A 20,339-nucleotide genomic window follows, 5' to 3' on the forward strand; every position below is an offset into this window, starting at 1 on the left:
ACACCGCGCTACTGATATGTCAAATAAGGAAATCTACTCGCACCATAAACAAACGTCATCAATTTTTACATATAGTAACATTCATAACGAAAACACATTTACAAGTTTCGCCTTAAAACTAAATATGTACAAACTTAATGTTAGACACTTTTAACACGGTGATTTTGCTGTACATTACCAAGGCATATAAATATAGTGATAATATATGTAATACTTCTGATCCCTATCTAATTTCGTCCTCCCTTGTACGTTTTCGTACTCTATTATAAATAAATGTATATACAGTCTATGCTATGAACAATCAATAGAAAACTTTGTCTATGTTTCACTTCAAAGTAACAAATAGTACACTAGCGAGTTACAATAGCATAAATCACTTGTTACAATTATATATTCTTTATAAATATGTATACTTATTTACAACCTATTGCAATATTAACCACACCGGTCTACGTCACTATGGTAAAAATGTCATAATGGTATTGAAAAGTAATAAAACTCACTCATTCTTTTTTATATAATAGAAAAATAATATGCAAATAATACTATTCTTATTTATTAAACTGAAAAATATTGACCTTACAGTATTATTTTTTAAAACCATTAATTAATTTTAAAATAAATCATATATCTCTTTTTCGACATTATTCATATCTACATTCAAGTCACACATCCTAAGTACTTACCGTGGGCCGTTAACAGAATTCGGTACTTTTGAGATCTTATATCTATTGCACAACATTCATGCCATATAAAATAAAATATTTCGTCTAGCAACCCAGTAAATAAGAAAATTTTAAGATTCCGTTTGAAATATACTTAAAAAAGTAAGATAAAAATGAAATCATTATTAAAATTAATTCTATTTGTTAATTTGTATTCATTGGATTTCGTTAAATGCACTCATAAGGAAAATAATAAAATTTAATAAAAAAATTGCCATCGATCTCAAAATTTCCATCGATTAATTTTAATTGTACCAAAATAAACTACTATCGTTTATTTTGATCTACCTTCGCTACGGAATATTTGGCACATATCTTTAAGAATCATTCATTAGTGTACGAGTGACCTCTACGAACTTTGTCAGATGGATCTTTCACATAGTCACAATCGACTCTTTGTATAATGCGGGTACTTTGACAATTTTGTCTCCAATATGACCCACAAAGAGCACGTCGCGAAGCAAGATCGTCTCGGGGTCAGTCAAAACTCTATCGTTCACGTCAAACTAAACAATCAGTTGATGCCGTCGCATAATTTCAACCGGTCGAAGCGAAACGAACCTAATAAATATATATAAATACAATATACACACAGTCTATTCTAAACGGATCTACTGTAAAAATTATTATGTCATCTTTGAGTCACAACGCGGGGGGAGGGGGGCTATGTACAACTGAATCCACCCTCACGGATCGCTCACAAATATACATACACGTAATTCGACATTCGCATCAGAATCGCTCGGAACTCGGAGTCGTATGGCACGATCTCGCGAAACGCCGACGCGGCGGCCGCGTCGAGTTTCATTGTGCGTAAGTCTTTGGAATAACACCGGGCGGGGGGGGGCTTCACACGGAGATCTCGTAGTTGCAGTCGTACACGGAGGCGCGGTCGGGCGGCTCGCTCTGCGGGGCGCGCTCCAGCTGCTCCTGCACCTCGAGCGCGCGCACGAACGAGAGCGGGCGCGCGGGCCGCACGTGCGGCACGTGCGGCGCGCGGCGGCGGGCCAGCGGGGACGGCGCGGGGTGGTGCGGCACGTGCGGCGGGTGCGGCACGTGCGGCCGCTCCGCCCACAGGTAGCCGCCGCGCTGGGGCGAGGCCGCCAGCTCGCGGATGTCGTCGGGCGCGCCCTGCAGCAGCTCGCCCTCGGACAGGAAGCGGCGCTGCGGCGAGGCGCGCACGCCGATGAAGTCGGGCCGGCGCGGCTGCGTGGGCGTGCCGGGGTTGGACCTGTGCGCCGCGCTCACGTCAGGGGTTTAATCGCGCGAGCTCGTCCGAGCGCTCGCTATTATCGTACGGCCTACGGACAGAAGGAGACGGGAGCTGCGGGGAGAAGCGTCCGACGCCCCTCGACTCGCGTTCAGAACGGATTACGCTTTCGCGTTTCGACGAGCTGACAGACTATACGGCGCGCGGTTCACCGGTCTACAATGTCCGATCCCCGGGGGCCTCGAGGGGGGACGCTTTTGGCTAGTTCGCTTTGCGCCGAAAACGTCGACGTCGAGCGCTCGCCGAATCTAGAGGGAAAAAAGAAAGCAATGTATCGTTCACTGCGGATCGTCGACGTTGACGAGTCCAACGCAAAGCGAACCGCCTCGAACACCGCGCCTCGTGGGGACTAAACGACTACTGGATGGCGGTAATTACAAGCGGAAACAACCTCGTATACCTCGACTAAACTATGGAATGGAAACATTATTAAACCAGCACCTGTATGGCCAATAGCTAGCTTGTTCTGAACGTGCCCGAGTCGAAACGGCGGTTACGGAGAGCATGCCAACGCCATGCCAACTATACACTAACTACGACTTTGCAAGCTACATCTTAACCTTTGTATCCTGACGAAAATATCTATAAATTGAACATGTCAGTCGAAAACAAAATAAGAAAAAGGAAGAAAAATAATAAAACAAATCATCAGAATAAAAAGAAATACCTCGCAATTTGGCCACATAAATCAAAGTGCTTTTCACTGTACACTAACTAATAATAATCCATGCAGAAATGTACTCCAGTGAACCAATATTGCACCGAGGAGCATTTATAAATATCACATCTTAGTTTAAATATTCACTTATTCTATCAACTTTTCTATGATTTCTATAGATAAATTTAAATGCTCCTTAAGATGTGTACCGTAGCCGATGCGCCTACAATGGCTGGGATTTGAGGGTAGTTGAGCAAAATTCTAAAATAACAATATCAATAACCCATAAACTAGAACCTAAATCTACGCATTAAATTGAAAATAATCATCCTATCTCACTCTAACTGCTATTATAAGAGTGAGAAAGTATGTTATCATAAAGGTACTTCCACACAACGAGAATATGTACTGGGACATAAAATTATCGCAGTAAGTAAAACCAGTGTGGAAACACCTTTATAATTGATAATTATAAAAATAAACCTTGAGCAAAAAATAAATAAACCAAAGAATAACTGCCATTGTATATTGCACCCGCTACCGTACATGCTTGCAGTAAAACTGAGCTCTATGTACATAGCAATAAAGTATATATTGCAAAACAAAGGGCTCTTGTACCTTATAAAAAAATAAAAATATGTAATATAATATGCATTATTTAAAAAACTAAATCCATTACATGCTGTAAATCGAATATACTTTTATATGTGCAATGTGTCTTATTTCAACTAAAAAATCACATCTAGTGTGCAATTAAAAAATATCTCAGTATAATAAGAAAAACTACCAAAAGAGATGAAAGAAAACTGTGACGTGATTTGACTGTAATAAAAACAAAATATGCGCACTTCCATTAGTAATTGACTATTGATATTTAATAATAAAACAAATACAAGATTTTACAATCAACTTCAATCAAGAATGATTTATTAGTTAAAAATTTGATCCGAATGAAACGGACCGTAAGGTAAAATATTCAAATAATTTCAATATATCTTATTCATTTACAAATAAATTGCAAAAAGACCAAAATAAAGCTCAATTTTGCGACTTAAAACTCGCTTTGATGGCATAAAAAATGATGATGACGTAATAAAACTCTAGCACATTCCATCCCGCATACGACACACAAACAAACAAAACATTTACCGTCCACACGTCGGCTCTATGCGCTACGTCCACCTGCCGCGGTAAGCGGTAAACTTACACTTTATACATATTCCACAAACCTATAAACTTCGGACAGACATAAACCTTATACACACGATATAAAGTTCAAAGTTGCGTGGCAAAAAGTATCCAACTGAAAATCTGTCTTTATTTCTTCATAGAATCGAGTGTAGTAAAAATTTATGCCTGTCCTCTAAGTACATTGCTTTTACGGTCAAACTAAAAACAAACAAAGGTTTCGAACATTACAATCAACCATAAAAACACTGTATTACCAAATAGATTATTAGACATTACATAAATATATCATCATAATGAATATTAAAAGCGTTAATGAACCAAATAATAATTGTTAAGTTTGTAAACAATATAAATACTGCAAAAGGAAAATCAAGCATGCCCCATTGTGATATAGCGTCTACGATTTTCGACGTTATAAGCACGGTTATAAAAGTGCCCAAAATATCACCTTGCATTTCATGGGTCATATTTAAAATTTAAATGGAGTTTAATAGCCTATGCAATCTAAACTTACATATACCCATATTACGGTGGACTGAAAAGACGTTTAGTAAATAATCAATACCTTGTATTACTTGTCCGTTGTTATATTGTACTACTGAATGGACAAAATATTTTTGTTATAAGATCCCCATATTTACTAAAACCGAACTATTGTTCGCCTTAAAATAATTATCTAATTTAACTTTTCGTTTTCAGTTTCCATAAACAATAATTTAATTAACATATGAGAAACTAAAACTATACGATTATAAGAAGATGCATTTTCTCTTCCCTTCAATAATAGCTGTTGTAACGCTAGCGACTTGTTTAAGGGATGAAATATGAAGGTATAAAAGAATCGATTCCATATTCAATCCGGCATTTATGCCCAATAGCAATTCATTTGATACCCTTTAAAAACTTTTCTTCGTTACTGTTTCTTGTTACGTTATTTTGGAATTTTAGAGAGATTGAACACAGAAAATAGACTAAATGAAAACTAAGGACTTTTAAATATGAAAAGATTACTGAAATATATTATAAGTGTTAGTTAAAATGCTACTAAATGAAATGCAAGGGTTCTACCGTAAAATATTTGTAGTACCATAGAGATACTCTATACAAGATCCAATGTCCCCGTCCCAAGCGAAACATGTATATGTACAGTTAATAACCAAAACTACCCATGATGCAAACAATTTTACATGCAAATAATAAATCTATCTAACACTGAACAAAAGTAAGCGATGCAGACGGGAGTTAGTGTTGACAACATTTTAGGATTAACCGTCTCACGAAGTTTGTCTATGGCGTGTCAAATTTTATAGATTTCTTGACAAACCAATTGATTAAAAAGAGCGTGTCTGCCGAGCACACGTGTCAGAAGTGAAACTTCTTTAGCAAGATTCAAAAATACAATCGTCACATGACGTGACGGTATTGCCATGACGGGACCTTGAAATTTTACTCTCAACGCGCGTAAAGAAGTTTCATTTCAAAATTATTTAATATTTACATTTCAAATATAACGGTAACTGTTTATCTTTTCGAATTCTGACACCATACCCAAAAAAATATAACTTCGTAAGACAGTTGTATGCTATAGGAAGAGGCCATGAAATGGGGAATACTTTATAAAATATATATTGGGCCAATTAAGTGTATAACAATTCTGAGTTTAAGCATAGTGTTGACACAGATTATAAATAACACTTTCCTTAAGAATATAATACGGCTATAGAAAAAATTGTGATTTAAATACGTATGGAATGGATTCATTAAACAACGTATACCCATTTAAAATCACAATTGTATCAAAGATTTATTTTCGTTTGTCAATCCATACAAACCTACATATAATAAATTATAAATGTAAAAAATTAGTTATAATGCGCAGTTGATTCTGCATGCATTTAACTGCGTCCGTGACGTCTCGCTGTTGGCCCACTGCGCATATTACCCTGCATCCAGCTGCGCTAAATATAAGCACACGAACCTTTAACTAGTAGTGTCACGAGATTACGTTTGCCCAGCGTCATGTTTCACACGCACGTTGCACGGTCCGGCAACGTCGCACTGCACATCACTGCACTCTTGCCCAACGTACGCTCATTGTGCACAACGACGCATCTGTTTTGATGACGTCACTGCCCATAGGTACCATCGCCCAGCCTCACGCTTACACTGCCCGCGCCCCTTGTCCGATGACGTCACACTGATCACAAGTACCCCCTTTAGCGTAAGGGTGTATTCAGAAAGAAAGCTTGAAACTGGGCGCTGCCATATAAAATTTGTTTTGGTCTGCTTCAACCTGCTTCTTTTGTGTAGAACGAACCAGCGTTGACAAGCGCCGATAAGGGCCGATAAGCGCTTATAAGTTTCAAGCTTTCTTTCTGAATACGCCCTTAGGCTCACTTTTCATACGCACCTCTGCCAGTAACGTCCCCTTCATACACGTTCACGTCTCAATGACGTCACGCTCCCGCTGCACGCGCGCAATGGTCCGGTGACGTCACGCCGCACACACGTACGCTCCCACCGCACACGCCCACACGTCACGCAGACCTCACGTCAAGATGACGTCACGATGACGTCACACTGTCGCCACATACCTGCGCACGGGGCTGCTGAGCGCGAGCGGTGTGGGCACGCCCAGCGCTTTGATCCGCTGCTGCATGGTGGGCGAAGGCCGAGCGCCGCCGTTGGCGCCCGCGTCGTACCGCAGCGGCTCCATCACCACGCGGTAGCCCGACGTCGTTGTGCCGCCGTGACTGGTGAACCAAGTGTACATTTAACTCTCATATTTTGACTAAATAGATAAATAAATAAATGTTGCGCCTGAATTCGGCGATTTCGTAATTATGTTACAGGTTACAACGAAATACAAAGTCATAGAAGACGTTCATAAAAAAGTCATCATTAGGTATGGTTCACGACTTCACGTTAAAGTGATATTCGCCGTTCATGAAAAATTATTTGTTTGTTATAAAATATGTTTGGTAATCAAAATTGATTAATAAAAAATATTTCCTTAATTATTTTTTCCAAACTGTCCGTCTTAAATTTAACATTTCGCCCTACCTCTGTTTAAAGAACGTGAAAAAGCCAATAACATAAACAGCAAATGAGAAACTCCATCGAGAACAATGACGTCTCCCATCTGACGCGCTGTAGCGCATTTGACATTTTTTATGCCAAACCATTTAACCAGAAAAAAGAACCATCAAAACGCTCACCTAGTATTCCTCGAGAGCGGACTGAGCCGCGGGTAGTGGTGCGGCCTTGGCGGCAAGTGGTGGTGGGGCTCCGGGAACAGGTTCGTGGAGGAGCCCCGCCGCTGCAGGGGCGGAGGCGTCGGCTCGCAGTCCGCCGACTGCGAAGCCCCGGGGCCCTCCATCTCGCCCTCGTGCTCTTCCCGCCCGGGGGACAGCTGCAAACGGGGCTCGTATTTATGGGACATTACATAATAGTACAGATATTAGAGTGGTTATATACCGGCTGCGCACGTCGCTCTAGAAAGTAAACATTGATAAAATCAGACACATTAAATCTTAATAATCCATTCGACGAAATAATCTAAAAAACCATCTGTAATGAAAATAATTTTATATGATCTTAAACAATTATAGAAATTTATAGCAGCTGATTTTGTGTACTTGTATTCAACGAGGAAAATTTTTTTATAGACCAATTATTCATTTAAAAAAATAAAGTTATTAAATCCAAGTTCCATAATATTCTCTTTCTATAAAAATCTGTTGTTTAATAAATTTAATAAACATTTAGGTATAATAATTAAATTGCTTTGAAACAAACATACATCTTTTGAACACTGGAGAGCCAGACATACGGCATGTCTTCAATTCACCATATATTACAAGAAATTGTGCATAGAAAAATAAACTTTATGGCAGTGAATTGAAGGTATGTAATCGCTCTACAAGCATGAAATCTATTGGACACTAGATGGAGTTGTACTATTTTGAGCAAATAAAAAATACTACTTAGCTTGTGAATAATGTCTATGGTTTGAAATTTATTTAGGTTGGTTATGTTAACAGGTATTCTATGGTTTGTCTATGACATAATTTAGGATAAGGTTTTATAAAATAGTTTTCTATGGATTGTCCTGGGTGTCCAATTTCTTTATTCTTCAATTGGATATACGAGATACTAGCTGTGAAAATATACGTAATGGAAAATATAGTTTTTTAGTAATAATGTGGTCACTTTAAACACATTTAGATAAGATTATTTTATATTATAACCACTTTACTAACAAAAACCTTATACGCTAATAGCCACCAATAGAATTAGAGTCATTATTTACAAAAAATGTATCAGTGGACATTAGCTATATCTGTTTGGAATCTTTGATGTTTGGAGGTCATTATTCAAATGTACATAATATATTTTTGTCATTATAATATATTATGATCTTATCGCTGATAGATGGGTTTACTAATTGATAGTACATATTTAAAAAAATGAAACAACAATGCTTCATTTATCACCACAATAACATCGAAATCATAAACATTACAATGATATCCCCTACCAATTTTTTTTTATTATTATTTTACAATATTTATTACATTAGATAAAATATTACATTAGATCTATTAATTCATCCTTAAACAGCTTACAGAAAACCCCAGAACTTTCCAATTTCATTACTACCCCCATATATTTCAACTTTTAAAGACCACCTGTAAAGCCACCCCCCACCAAACCTCAAACTTTAAAAAATAGCCCACCCTGTACAAATTCCTACTCCTTTTTATAGACCATCCTCTATAATCCCCACCCCCTCCAAACATCAAAGCCCCAAATCCTCCCCCCCCCTCCCACCAAGCATCAAGCAAGTCTGGCCCTCACCTTATTATAATGCGCGTGGGCACCCAACGGGCGGTGCGCGGCGCCGTTGTCCGCGGTGTACGTCTTTACCTGTGCGGCGCCGGCCGCTATCGTGGCCACGCCCATACTTGAGGAACCGTCGCGACGCTTCTTCCCACCCTTGTACATGTACTTTGAGGGGCGGGCTAGGCTGGAATTGTTGATAAACATTTTAATTTTATTGTCGAGCCAATTTAATAGGCAACATTTGACGTCTATCAATTTTATCTTCATAGGGTGGTAACCTGCTTAAAAACATCGATTAAAGTGAATTAATCGATACGGACTTGAAACATTTGTCAATCGAACTTGAAACACATGTCAATAATTTATGATGATTTTTATTCCCAAGTAATCAATGCATTCGATTCTAGATGTCAGATTTCGATTTTTAGAGTAACGTCTCTGGTATTTAAAAAGAAAAAAGGTTTATTGACACAAAATTGTAGCAACGTCAGTTCTTTAAATCAGAAATTGTTTATTATGTTTAGAATGGTTTATCAGTAAAATCAAATCCTAAAATTACTTGTATCGGTCATTATTATTATAAATATGTTATCGTAATTGAAAAAAAGTTAAGCAAATGTGCAGTTCTAACAAAACGAAATATCATATTATTCTATGTCGTCGTTACTAGGTTACGTTGTTGAATTTTGTTGAACTGTCAAATGTTGCCTATTAAAATGGCTCTACTATAGTATTTAATACGAGCATACACATATTTGATACTAGCGGTCCGCCCCGGCTTCGCCCGTGGTACATATTTCGCAATAAAAGGTAGCCTATGTTCTTTCTCAGGGTCTAAAGATTATCTGTGCCAAATTTCATCAAAATCGGTCCAGTAGTTTATGCGTGAAAACCATACATACATACATACAAACCTTTCCTCTTTATAATATTAGTATAGATAATTAATGTACTTTTTCGTGAAACACTTTTTAAGTATCAATGATTGGTAGTAAATTTTAAATTTTTTTTATGACAATTCTAAAGTGCTTTCATAAGAAGTCCAATTGAATAAATAAATGTATAAGTTTGATTTAGATTTTATTGAGCAATAAATTAGAAAAGAAAAAATCTATACCACATATTGTAAAACTTATAAAAATATTTACATCAAATATGCAAATATGCTAACTAACCAAATAACTTTATTAAAATAATAAATTTACTAACTTTTCGAGCTTTTTTCCTTCCACTTCAGTGAGCATCATAATTTATACTTCGTTTAAACAACCTAATAAATAAAGCGTTAAATTAATTTTAAATTGAACGTAACGATACAAAATAGTGGCATAAGACTCGAAAAATTAATAATTGACTTTGCTTTCCAAGAGGACGGAAAGCTCATTGAAAACTTTTTAAGTTCGAAAATTATTCTTACCCATTTATATTTACCCAGAAAAGGTCCTAAACCTATCAAAACCTCAACTCACCTAGGATACTGCGGGCCAAACTGCGTGTAACAGCAATTCGACCAGCAACCTTTCAGAAGGGGTTGTACCCGCCCGTGACCCCATACACCATAAATACCATCATATTACTTTAGAATACTACATCTATCTTAGCTGGAAAAGGTCCTAAACTTCCAACTTACCTAGGATACTGCGGGCCAAACTGCGTGTAACAGCAATTGGACCAGCAACCCTTCGAGAAGGGGTTGTACCCGCCCGTGACCCCATACACCATAAATACCATCATATTACTTTAGAATACTACATCTATCTTAGCTGGAAAAGGTCCTAAACTTCCAACTTACCTAGGATACTGCGGACCAAACTGCGTGTAACAGCAATTGGACCAGCAACCCTTCGAGAAGGGGTTGTACCCGCCCGTGAACTTGCCCGTGACCTGCTCGTTGGTTGTGCGCCCCCGGGACACAAGCACCATGTGGAAGCCGGTCAGACCGAATATGGGTATAGCTAATAACGCTATTATGCCCATAATCACCATTCTGATGTTTTCGGTTAAGGTTATTGGGGTAGTTTTGCTAATATATGTAGTAGAACTACTAATTATTAAACAGAAATCAAATTATAAGGTTCCTCTTTAGAAATAAGCATGTTTATGCGAAGTTTTATGTATTAAAATATTATGTTATATGATTATCCCACATTACTTAAACAATATTTTGGAAAATGTTTAAATTCACTTTGAATTCTTTTCTCTTGATTTTTTAAAAGTATTTAAGCACAGTTCTAGTTATTACTTGATGTTGATACTTTCTAGTCTACTTTTAATTCGATTATTCATTCGGGATTAGAGATAAATTGTAACAAGTCTAATACATTATGAATGGAGATAATCCCATATCATAAAGTTATTATGGCTTCGTTTGAATGACTAACTCTTAGTCTTAATGAAGCATTAAAGTCTAAGCCTGGCTAATTTTTAAAATAACTTTACTATGTTGTATTGGCGAGAATAAATATTAATATTTCATAAATCACTTTTTGGGTAGAACTAAAGATGGTAACGATAAGAGATTGGCTGTAAGTTTTCACAGAAAAGCAATAAGTATTTTCTGTATAGAAAATTTTCTGGAATAAAAATTATTTTGCTCCCAACCCGTAGCTTATTTTTAGCACAAAAATATGTATGAATGTATTTAAAAGTATATACTTAATAAAACTAGACAGTTTGTAAAAAGGATACGACACTATAGGCTCGACCTGCGTCAATGTTTTGTTGTTGTTCATAATGTAGTATAAGCTGAGGCCGAATATGCTCAGCATGTGTATTGAGAGCGATATTAGAAAGAAGAAGAAGAACCTATAGTTCCGTCGACCTATACAGTTGTTCACCCATGGGCAGTGGTGGTCGAATGTCTGGAAAGAGAAGAAAGTAAGGTTATATAATGTGATTTTTATTTTATAAAAAGATTACATCTTACAACAGAAAAAGCAGTTCAGTTTAAATGTCAGTATAATATAATTCTCGACCATTATAAATTATAATCCATTGGAATAAAAATAATAGTTATCGATGATAAATATTCGTAAAGTAATTCTCTCAACTGTTTATTTTCAACATTATTTTCTGCCCATAATTTTCGACAATAAAGTGGAATACTTCTAAAGTAATAAAATTGTGTACTCTGGTAATAAAGTCTAATTTACGGACTCACTACCCCCAAAATTTAGGCCACGACCGCGCCTAGAGCCTACTACACTATATAATATACTAGCGACCCTCACCCGCCCCGGCTTCGCACGGGTGCAATGCTGATACTAAATACACTACAGAAAAACTGTGAACACGCTCTAGCCGCACCGGGCGGCCGGCCGGTACCGCCGCAAACGCTACGTCCCGCAATTTTTAAATCTGTAATATTATCTTCGAAAATATTCACTTAAATCATACGGTGTAAAGGGCCATATAGATCTATATTAAATGAACAATGTATTCAAGGTATTTAATTGGTTAAGGATTAATGCTGTATTGGTTAAAATCGCTTCTAAAATTAGCCATCATTTGTCGTAAAAAGTAAATGACAAAAAAAGTTATTGTGGGTTATCCATAAGAGATAGACATATACCATCGCGGACTTTTCTGTAGACCTTTTCAATGTGTACAATACTTAGTACATTATTTTGATAAAACTCGTAGGGTTCAGCCTGCGTTTGCAATGTAAGCGGAAAAAATGTAAAAAATTACGACATCACATTATAAACCTCAAAATTAACAGTACTTCTCCACTATTTAATGGATGTTATTATACATATAAACCTTCCTCTTGAATCACTCTATCTATTAAAAAAAACCGCATCAAGATCCGTTGCGTAGTATTAAAGATTTAAGCGTACAAAGGGACATAGGGAAATAGGGACATAGGGAAATAGGGACAGAGAAAGCGACTTTGTTTTATACTATGTAGTGATTATTATACACGAACCTAGAGGTTCGTGTACAATATAGTACAATGATTGGACCATAGACTAACCTCTATACAATGATTGCACACAGAGCAGTGCGAGCACCGCGGCGGGCGGTAGAACTTGCACGTGACGCACCACTTCATGCGCACGGTTATCCCGTTTATCTCCACGCTGCGGTAGAGCGGCGCGCGGAAGTCGTCCTCGCGGTCTTCGTCAGGTGGGGCTGGAATCATTTGTTGTCTATGCTATGATTTTAGTGAAGAATAAAGCGAAATATATATAATATTTTATTTATTTTGTCCATGGTACAATTCTATTGAGAAAAACCCCGTAACATGTCAGGCTGGTAGTATTTTTTGTTATTGGTAAAGTTCCATCAACAGATAAATACGATTAAATTTAGGTATGGATGGTGTTAGAATTTTTGATTTTTAATGATAAAGTACTTACAAAAAAATACTAATAACGTGCCTGTATATTACGTTGGACTGAAAGACGCAAATTTTAGGCACCATATTCTAAATGTTGAGTGTAAGTGCGGCCCTAGTTGAAGTTTTTCCACTGACTAAACAAATCCAAGTTTTTATTCATAATTAATTAATCCATACTAATATTATAAATGCGAAAGTAACTCTGTCTGTCTGTTACTCAATCACGCCTAAAATACTGAACCAATTTGCATGAAATTTGGTATGGAGATATTTGATACCCGAGAAAGGACATAGGCTACCCTTTATTGCGAAATAACCCATTGACCACCGTAAGCCCCGATCGGGGCGCGACACAATAGATTTTCTATTGTGTCTGTGATTCCGAGGACTGATGGAATAATAATATGTACCACGAGCGAAGCCGGGGCGGACCTCTAGTTGGATATATAAATCCGAATTGTTCAAATCCGTCTGTATATACTTTCAGACTGGTAAATTCTTCTTTGATTAATACATTATTTTGTAAATATCATGCCGAATATTGAAATCGAACGCAATGAGTAGATTGGTAATATTCTGATCTTTAGCTCTCTACTAAATAATAGTCACGTAAAGTGGACAAACTCTACGCCACACAGTTACAAATATTTCAATATGACTTACAATATTTATATCGCAATTTACCCCGCCTAAAATCCGTATTACGTCAATACACTGATAAAATGCGATTCTTATACAAATTCCATCTAATTAATGGGACCGTGTAATTAGCTAATTGAAGGTGACCAAATTATGAGGGTACTTGTTAGGGAACTCGATTATAGGATCGAATTATATTGTAATTTCAAAGGATCTAAATTGCAGGGTTTGAAGTTACGTTAAAGTTTGTAATAGTATTTTTATTATCTAGAGGGTCATAAAAAAGATTTTCTTTAATCATCTTTAGGCACTTTTTCATAATTTGGAAAGAAATTCCGAACAAAAAATGTGACTAAGCTATTTAAAGTAGTCTAATTTTTTGGTAATGGTATCGAAAACATATTTTCAAAGAATGTGAAAACACTCACATTTCTTACGTTTTTTGGTTAAGCTATTTATTTCTTACGATAATAGTGAACGAATTATGCAATAAATTCGGCTTAGGCTTAAACTGAAATGATCAGCAATGAACAATTGGATTAGTTTTATGAGGACAAATTATAACCTCGACCTCGTAACGCTTCTCACTTTTTTCCAGATAAAATAATTTGAGTTTGAGTTTAGGCCTCCAACTTATTTCACTTAAGTATATTGTACAAAAACTGTTTTTCCAAACTGTACTATCAGTTTTTATATTATTGAACCAATTAAAAGTACTTCTGCAAAAAGTTTACTTGAGTGGATAAAACTGTGACGTATTTTAAGAGTTAAAAGAGTTGAAAATATTCGCAATAAGTATTTTATATTCTATATAGATCGACGGACAAGGTTAAAATAAGATTTCGGAAAATAAACAAAATATATTTGCCCTGTACTTGTTTTAACTGAGTTTATAACATTTTTTTTTTAATTACGTACTATTTAATCATTGTTTTTATAAATATACCTAATTAAGAAACTCTTTATGGTGGTTATAACACTGGTTAGTTAATGTCCTGTCCAATTAAAAACCACGTGATTAAATCGAATTGTAAAATATATACCTATAGACTGGGGTAGAAGCCTTTGAAAATAATGAAAAGATAAAAAAAATCGCAGTCGGATGAAACCCATTAGAAAAGGAGAGGAATATGATAAAAATGTAAGGAAAAATAAATTACGGTCAATCCGAGTTCGGGAAGCGGGAGGGGGGAGCTTTTAAGAGAAAAAAATGGTTTCTCTCGATTTCCGACAAAACTACAAGTCCTATAGAAAAAGTTTCAATGGCAAAGTTGTAGGTAATTAAAAGTTCTACAACTTTTGTATTCACAATTTTTTCACATAACCTAAAAATTTAGGTGAAAAATTCAAAAAACCAAGTTTTTGGTCTTTTATTTCTATCTACTTCAAAATTTATTTTTTTTCTACGAAATTTGGTGGAAACTTACTTTATTATGTCCCAAATACACTGTAATTTATTTCATTGAAAATATTTATTTTTTCGCCTTATTTTGAATTAATACCAAAAAAAAACAACCTAATTTTCAATCAAAAAGTCACCCGTCAAAATATCAGCTTTTTTCAAAAACTTGGGGTGCCTTTTATTCATTGAAATCTCTACTTTCATATGGTGTAAAAAAAAATAAACACCACCATAGTAAATGTTCTCAGGAAATGCATACAAACAATCTGAAAATTAGCTTTTACTAAATCAGGCACACTTCTCGAACTACCTGAAATGTTTTTATCGACATCGTTTTGCTTTTGAATATGCTGTAAAATATTAAACTAAGAACAGATAATTATTTTTCTTTTGAAATATTACCGAAAAGCCGATACAAGAGAAGATATAGAGTTCAAGAAGTGTGCCTGATTTAGTAAAAGCTCATTATCACACTGTTTGTATGCATTTTCTGAGAACATTTACTATGGTGGTGTTTATTTTTTTTTACACCATATGAAAGTAGAGATTTCAATGAATAAAAGGCACCCCAAGTTTTTGAAAAAAGCTGATATTTTGACGGGTGACTTTTCGATTGAAAATTAGGTTGTTTTTTTGGTATTAATTCAAAATAAGGCGAAAAAATAAATATTTTCAATCAAATAAATTACAGTGTATTTGGGACATAATAAAGTAAGTTTCCACCAAATTTCGTAGAAAAAAAATAAATTTTGAAGTAGATAGAAATAAAAGACCAAAAACTTGGTTTTTTGAATTTTTCACCTAAATTTTTAGGTTATGTGAAAAAATTGTGAATACAAAAGTTGTAGAACTTTTAATTACCTACAACTTTGCCATTGAACATTTTTCTATAGGACTTGTAGTTTTGTCGGAAATCGAGCGAAACCATTTTTTTCTCTTAAAAGCTCCCCCCTCCCGCTTCCCGAACTCGGATTGACCGTAATTTATTTTTCCTTACATTTTTATCATATTCCCCTCCTTTTCTTATGGGTTTCATCCGACTGCGATTTTTTTTTGTTTCAAAAATTATCTACTCTAGTCTACTAATGAGTTTCTACTTTCTATATTCCTCACAAATATAGCATCAAAAATGATTTTTAAAAATAATTAATAAAGATAGAAACATTAAGAAAGGTGATAAAAACTTTCCCTTTACGTAAAAAGAAAGTATAATTGAGGTAATTTTAAAATTACTCTACAAATTAAACACATCTGTAAAAAATCTCTTTCAATTGTGAACATCGAGAGGTCTTTGTACGTCAACAAAACAAAATTAACACTAGAGAAGCAAAGTCAATTTAAACTTTACACTGTTGACTGCTCAACTGCTATATTGTATGTGCAAATTGGAGCTTTACAACACAATTAAATCATGCATGGATGCAAATAGACACAGGTCTCTTTTGTTTACATTTGTGCAGTTTATGCAGGTTAAATTTAGTTTTTGGATCAATAGTTTCAAAGCTTATATTATGCTGTTTGGTAGCACTTGTGGATAAGAAACGTGTCACTTTTTTATCCTGGCTGTTACTTCTCGTAATTGTTTATTCATCTTTATAATCAATTGGCAATCCTATAAATACAATTCTTAAAATTGAATTACGGTTAAAATTGAACTGAAAATTTCGAATATTAGCAAATATCCAATATTGCATGATAATATTTTGAAAACAAATAAAAGCTAATAAAAGTGTGAAGTCCCATGTCCTCTAGTGGGGTAAGGGGCAGATGCATTATACATCTATTTCACTGATTGATTTTCCTTAGGGACAAGTAGGTGATCAGCCTTCTGTGTCCTATCAGACCAAAACATTTTTTTTCTTCGTCTCCACCGGGAATCAAACCCAGGACCCCTTGGTGCTAAGCTCACTGTACCAAGGAGATGATCAGTCAATTAAAGCTAATAGATACAATATAATTGTTTGGATAATTAATTAATACTTTATAGTTTATTATATGATTCACAATATTGATTATTTATTACCATAAATTTTCATACTAATAAATTAATAATAGACTTGGATTAGTGAAGCTAATTTTTTATACTATGTGAATATTATCATAAACTAGCTGCGCTTCGCGTTTTTACCCGCATTTCTCTGGTCCTATTGGTCTTAGCGTAATGATATAATATATCCTATAGCCTTCCTCAATAAATGGGCTAACTAAAAGCGAAAGAGTTTTTCAAATCGGACCAGTAGATCCTGAGATTAGCGCGTTCAAACAAACAAACTCTTCACCATTATAATATTAGTATAGATAAAGTTTATTTATACAAAGTATAAATTTGTTTTGGATATAAGTAATACGATTTTTACAATTGCTGAGCAATCAATTTTTGTTCAATGTCAAAATTATCTATCAAACAGAAGATCTTTAGATCATGCATATTATTCGCTGAAAGGATTGAGCGATTAATATCAGAGTTTGTAGGAACAACTGTCAATAATTATTATCGTTATATTAGAACCCTACTATTACTAAAATTACTTATATTGGTAAAATGCCCTGCAAGGGTTCACAAGACCATTGTATCAAGTAAATAGCATTAAAAAAGTCTTTAAAATATAATGAAATACTTAAAAGAATGTAACATTCTTATCCAGTCGGGCGTAAGATACAATTTTCTCACTAATTTATTTGGATTAATTTTTTGAATGAAAATGTATCTACAATGTGTAAATTAAATAAATACATACTTTTTTATATTCCATTTGTTTTTAAATTATCAATACCAGTGATTTCCATGCAAAGAATTTAATAATTAAGGTACATATTGACCAAGGCCATACAAACAATGTATGAACTAAGGTCTAATGGCTGGTTCACACTTTGATTAGTGCGAGTGCAGGTGATTAGTGTGAGTGCAGGTGTGTAGTGCGAGTAGTGTCCAATTCAACTGCGAGTGCAGGTGATTAGTGCGAGTGCAGGACAATGGTGCAATTCGCGACGCTACACACTATGCTAAACACTAAACACTTAACACTCCTGTCCAGACGTGTTTAGGCAGGCACACTGCGAGTGAGGGGGAAGGGAGGGCGCGCGGGACGTGGCTACTCGCAGTCCACTCGCAAAAAAATAGAACACACTTCTATTCACTTTACTACACAGCCTACTAAACACTTGCACTAAACAGTCGCTGTCCACACGTAGTTACTGCACCTTACCTGCACTCATCACCTGCACTCGCACTAATCAAAGTGTGAACCAGCCATCAATCATAATACCTATGTATGAATATTTACATTAAGCTTGAAATTTATAAGAACAATGAACATACCTTTTGGTATCACCCCCGGGTCCATGAAAGTGGCCAGTGTAAAATTGGCCAAAACAAAAAATGTTATGACACCTTGATATGCAGGCACCCATGGGTGTTTGTAGAGATAATACTGGCAACTGAAATATAAATTAAAAAAATAACTAAACCTATATACTTATAGGAAGAGAATATAAACATTGATATTGATTAACCACAAACAAAACCTCAGTACATGTATGCAAATCAGTATATAACTTCATTTGACAAGATAATTTGCATCAAATGGTAACCACAAAAGCTTAATCATATCACCAACAAGGTTTTGTTTACACCATTTATAGATATATATGCACCTAAAGTGTTTGATGAAACACAAAAGGATAAAAACAATCTGATACGAATTTTAAAGTGGTCTCACAAAGTGTAAATAATTAGCTGACAAACAATTAAATTAAGTTTCACGCAATTAAAGTAACTGGTGCAATAGCACAAAAACTGTGTTTATGTACAGTCAAATAGGGCAAAGGTAGCCCGAGGATATTAATAGCAGCAAATCTACAATCTTTATGTGAAAGTTGTCAAATCTAAGAGATTCATACCTTGCGAACATAATGTATACTTACGGATAATAAAAAAACAGGGACGTCGTGCCCAACAGTAATGTCCAGGCGAATGTCGCGGGGATGTATCTCGTTTTGAGGTCGCATTTGGGCATATTGTGTCAATTTTATTTTCCTAAAAGCAATAATTAAATGAATTTTATTCACTACAGACCAACATGGCCGCGCCTATTAATGTGACAGATAGAAAATCTGTGTGGCATTAATGACTTTGACGTATCTTGATTAGAAACAGATTATTCAAATAATTTGCAATTCCATTCAGATAATGAAAAAGCAGGTTTTTTTTACATGCTTGGAGACAAAAATATGTATTCCTGTGTATAGGGCGTATTCAGAAAGAAAGCTTGAAACTTATAAGCGCTTATCGGCGCTTGTCATGTTCATATATTTTCCTGCGCGGGCTACCAGCGCTGACAAGCGCCGATAAGCGCTTATAAGTTTCAAGCTTTCTTTCTGAATACGCCCTATTGCTTTATTTATTTATAAATTGTATTTAATACCCCCCCCCCCCCCCCGTTATTCATATTATGTAAATATGTCCATGTTTAATGTTATTTGATATGATACGCATTTGAAATACTGAAATGTACTCGGTACTCCAATATAATATGAATACTATTACAATATGTACATAAATTATAAATATTTAAATATGGACACAGATGAACACTAAGAAACCTAAAACTGTATCAAAATATGCTTAGCAGTTTACGTGTGACAAATAACATTAAACATAGACTGTAGTGGCTGATCATAATTTAATATCTAAATTAAGATGGAAATACGAATATTAAGAGTAATAAAATGAATTTTTTTTAAATGAATTCAATAGTTATTCGAATTAATAAGAATATTGATATACATATTATCGTAGACAGCTCTGTCTACGCATATTATAAATAAAAATAATTTTCAACTTGTCAAAATTATTTTATTACGCTGAGTTACACAGAGCAAGTAATATAGTAAGAGACGGCACTCAGTACTTCGATTTCGAGCTCACGCACACATATGCATGTATTACTTAGGTCAAATCTTATATACCAACCTATGAAAAATTTACGTCAAACATGACCCACATTGCTGCCAACATTTAAAAAGTAGACGTTGCTAGTGATGTCTCTTTATGAGTGCTAGTATCGATAAAACTTCATATCGATATCGATAAAATTATCGATGCTGGGTAACAACACTACTAATTCTCATCCATATACATATTCAAATTTATAGGAAATTAAAAATAAAACAACAATGTAGATGAATAAGTTTATTATAATATTAATTACATAATAACATTTTTATATAATATTAAAACTCACTATTACTTATCAGCAAAAATGGAT

The 20,339-nt window shown here is 35.2% G+C and overlaps 1 protein-coding gene across 3 annotated transcripts; it reads right to left on the bottom strand.

Annotated features, from left to right (window-relative positions):
* Nucleotides 1-1,439: 1,439 nt before the first annotated feature.
* Zdhhc8 (zinc finger DHHC-type containing 8) lies at nt 1,440-19,175 on the bottom strand. 3 transcript variants are annotated; one of them, XM_089702767.1, is made up of 10 exons: nt 18,997-19,175; nt 18,392-18,510; nt 12,666-12,823; nt 11,378-11,550; nt 10,531-10,676; nt 10,159-10,207; nt 8,705-8,873; nt 7,063-7,256; nt 6,439-6,597; nt 1,440-1,956 (listed from the first exon to the last, which is right to left on the bottom strand). In XM_089702767.1, exons 1-10 carry the CDS (start codon nt 19,086-19,088, stop codon nt 1,575-1,577), a joined length of 1,641 nt encoding a protein of 546 aa, XP_089558893.1. In that variant the 5' UTR covers nt 19,089-19,175; the 3' UTR covers nt 1,440-1,574. The 3 variants fall into 3 exon arrangements, with proteins under 3 accessions (XP_089558893.1, XP_089558892.1, XP_089558894.1); XM_089702766.1 differs by lacking the exon at nt 10,159-10,207 and having other exon boundaries at nt 10,482-10,676; XM_089702768.1 differs by lacking the exon at nt 10,159-10,207 and having other exon boundaries at nt 1,898-2,243; nt 10,482-10,676.
* Between the last annotated feature and the right edge of the window lie 1,164 nt (nt 19,176-20,339).

Source organism: Colias philodice, chromosome 13 (genome assembly GCF_061535455.1).
Source record: "Colias philodice isolate Cphi_HAF_F1 chromosome 13, ilColPhil1 Martin Lab GWU primary, whole genome shotgun sequence".
In the NCBI taxonomy this organism is placed as follows: Eukaryota; Metazoa; Arthropoda; class Insecta; order Lepidoptera; family Pieridae; genus Colias; species Colias philodice.